At 55.1% G+C, this 1372-nt stretch overlaps 1 protein-coding gene across 1 annotated transcript in view; it reads right to left on the reverse strand.

The window, feature by feature from the left end:
* Nucleotides 1-1372, reverse strand: part of PER2 (period circadian regulator 2) — a 37604-nt gene that overhangs the window by 27167 nt on the left and 9065 nt on the right. The window contains exons 6-8 of the mRNA XM_023740850.1: nucleotides 850-901; nucleotides 429-503; nucleotides 99-246 (exon numbers count right to left, since the gene is read on the reverse strand). Coding sequence (XP_023596618.1) covers nucleotides 99-246; nucleotides 429-503; nucleotides 850-901 — 275 coding nt within the window. The remainder of the gene's footprint in view (nucleotides 1-98; nucleotides 247-428; nucleotides 504-849; nucleotides 902-1372) is intronic.

A 1372-nucleotide genomic window follows, 5' to 3' on the forward strand; every position in this document is an offset into this window, starting at 1 on the left:
AGAGAAGAGAGAAATTGGAGTGACTGCAGTCTGGAATTACAAAAAGGGGTGAGACCTTCACTGTTAATGCCAGTGATTCGTGGGTTTGCTGCACCTACCCTCTGACCGACCACCACCTCCACCACAGAGCCCACAGGCTGGCACTGTGGGGCCAGGTCCCGGCCAAGCCACAGGGCGCAGGGCAGCCCCAAACCCGCCTTCACGTGGAAGGGCGAGGTTCTCTGGCACCCTCCCCTACAGCATGCACTGCAATTGGGGCAAAGCACCAAGGGTGAGCCCCCATGGTGGGATTCCAGGCCCCCTCCCCACCAGCAGGCACGCATCTGCCCTGGAGTCACTCCTGGCACCACAGCGGACACTCAATTGTCACCCTGTATGCGGTCAAAGTCCTACTGCCAGGCTACAGGACTCCCTAGAAAAGCACACACGTGGACAGCAGGCTGCATGCACCTTTGGGGTCCACGGGCACCGTTGGGTCCGCAGGTCCGCCATTAAAAGCTCGTCTGCAAGGTGAGCATTGTCCACATGGTACAGGTGACGTCCCCTCCCTGTTGCCCACTGCTATGCCCTCCCAACGCCTGTACACAATCAAAGTGTGTTTTATGGAAGCAGGTTTGCACACAAGCTCTTGAGACCATCCTCCCTGCCCAGCAGGGGGCGTGTGTTCGCAGTCTCCTCCGCACGAGGATTCCAGACTCCAGAACGAGGGCCAGGCAGGCCCTGCCCCTCCACCCTCCCTGCCAGCAACTGCTAAGGACGGGCTGCACCCACTGAGAGCTTTAGGACCAGCGCTTATGGGGCCACATTTGCACCGTCTTCTAGCTTAGGAAACGCACTGGCCGGGCTTACCTGACACGACAAAAGAAAGACTTCCCCTCCATGCATTCTCGAGTGAAAGAATCTGCAAGAGAAAGTCGCAAATCATTCCTTCCGCTAACCCAGTAAACACAGACAGGGCCCGTGTTTCTGCCAGACTAAAGAGGGACAGTTCTACTCCATCCTATAGGGTCGCTGTGAGTCACAATCAATTTGATGGCAACAGCTGTTCAGCGAGGCACAGAACAGGGTCTGGGTGAACTGCACATTCACGGAAGCACAAACTGAACCCCTCAGATTGGAAATGTCCTATCACATTTCTGGCTAAAATTTGTTGTCGTTAGGGGCCGTCAAATCGATTCTGACTCATAGTGAACCTAGGTACGAAAGAACGAAACACTGCCTGGTCCTGTGCCATCCTCACAATCGTTGTGCTTGAGCTCATTACTGTAGCCACCGTGTCAGTCCATCTCGTTGAGGGTCTTCCTCTTTCTCATTGAACCTCTACTTTACCAAGCATGATGTCATTCTCTGGGGATCAGTCCCTCCCGATAAC

Source organism: Trichechus manatus, unplaced genomic scaffold, assembly GCF_000243295.1.
Source record: "Trichechus manatus latirostris isolate Lorelei unplaced genomic scaffold, TriManLat1.0 scaffold00165, whole genome shotgun sequence".
Lineage (NCBI taxonomy): Eukaryota > Metazoa > Chordata > Mammalia > Sirenia > Trichechidae > Trichechus > Trichechus manatus.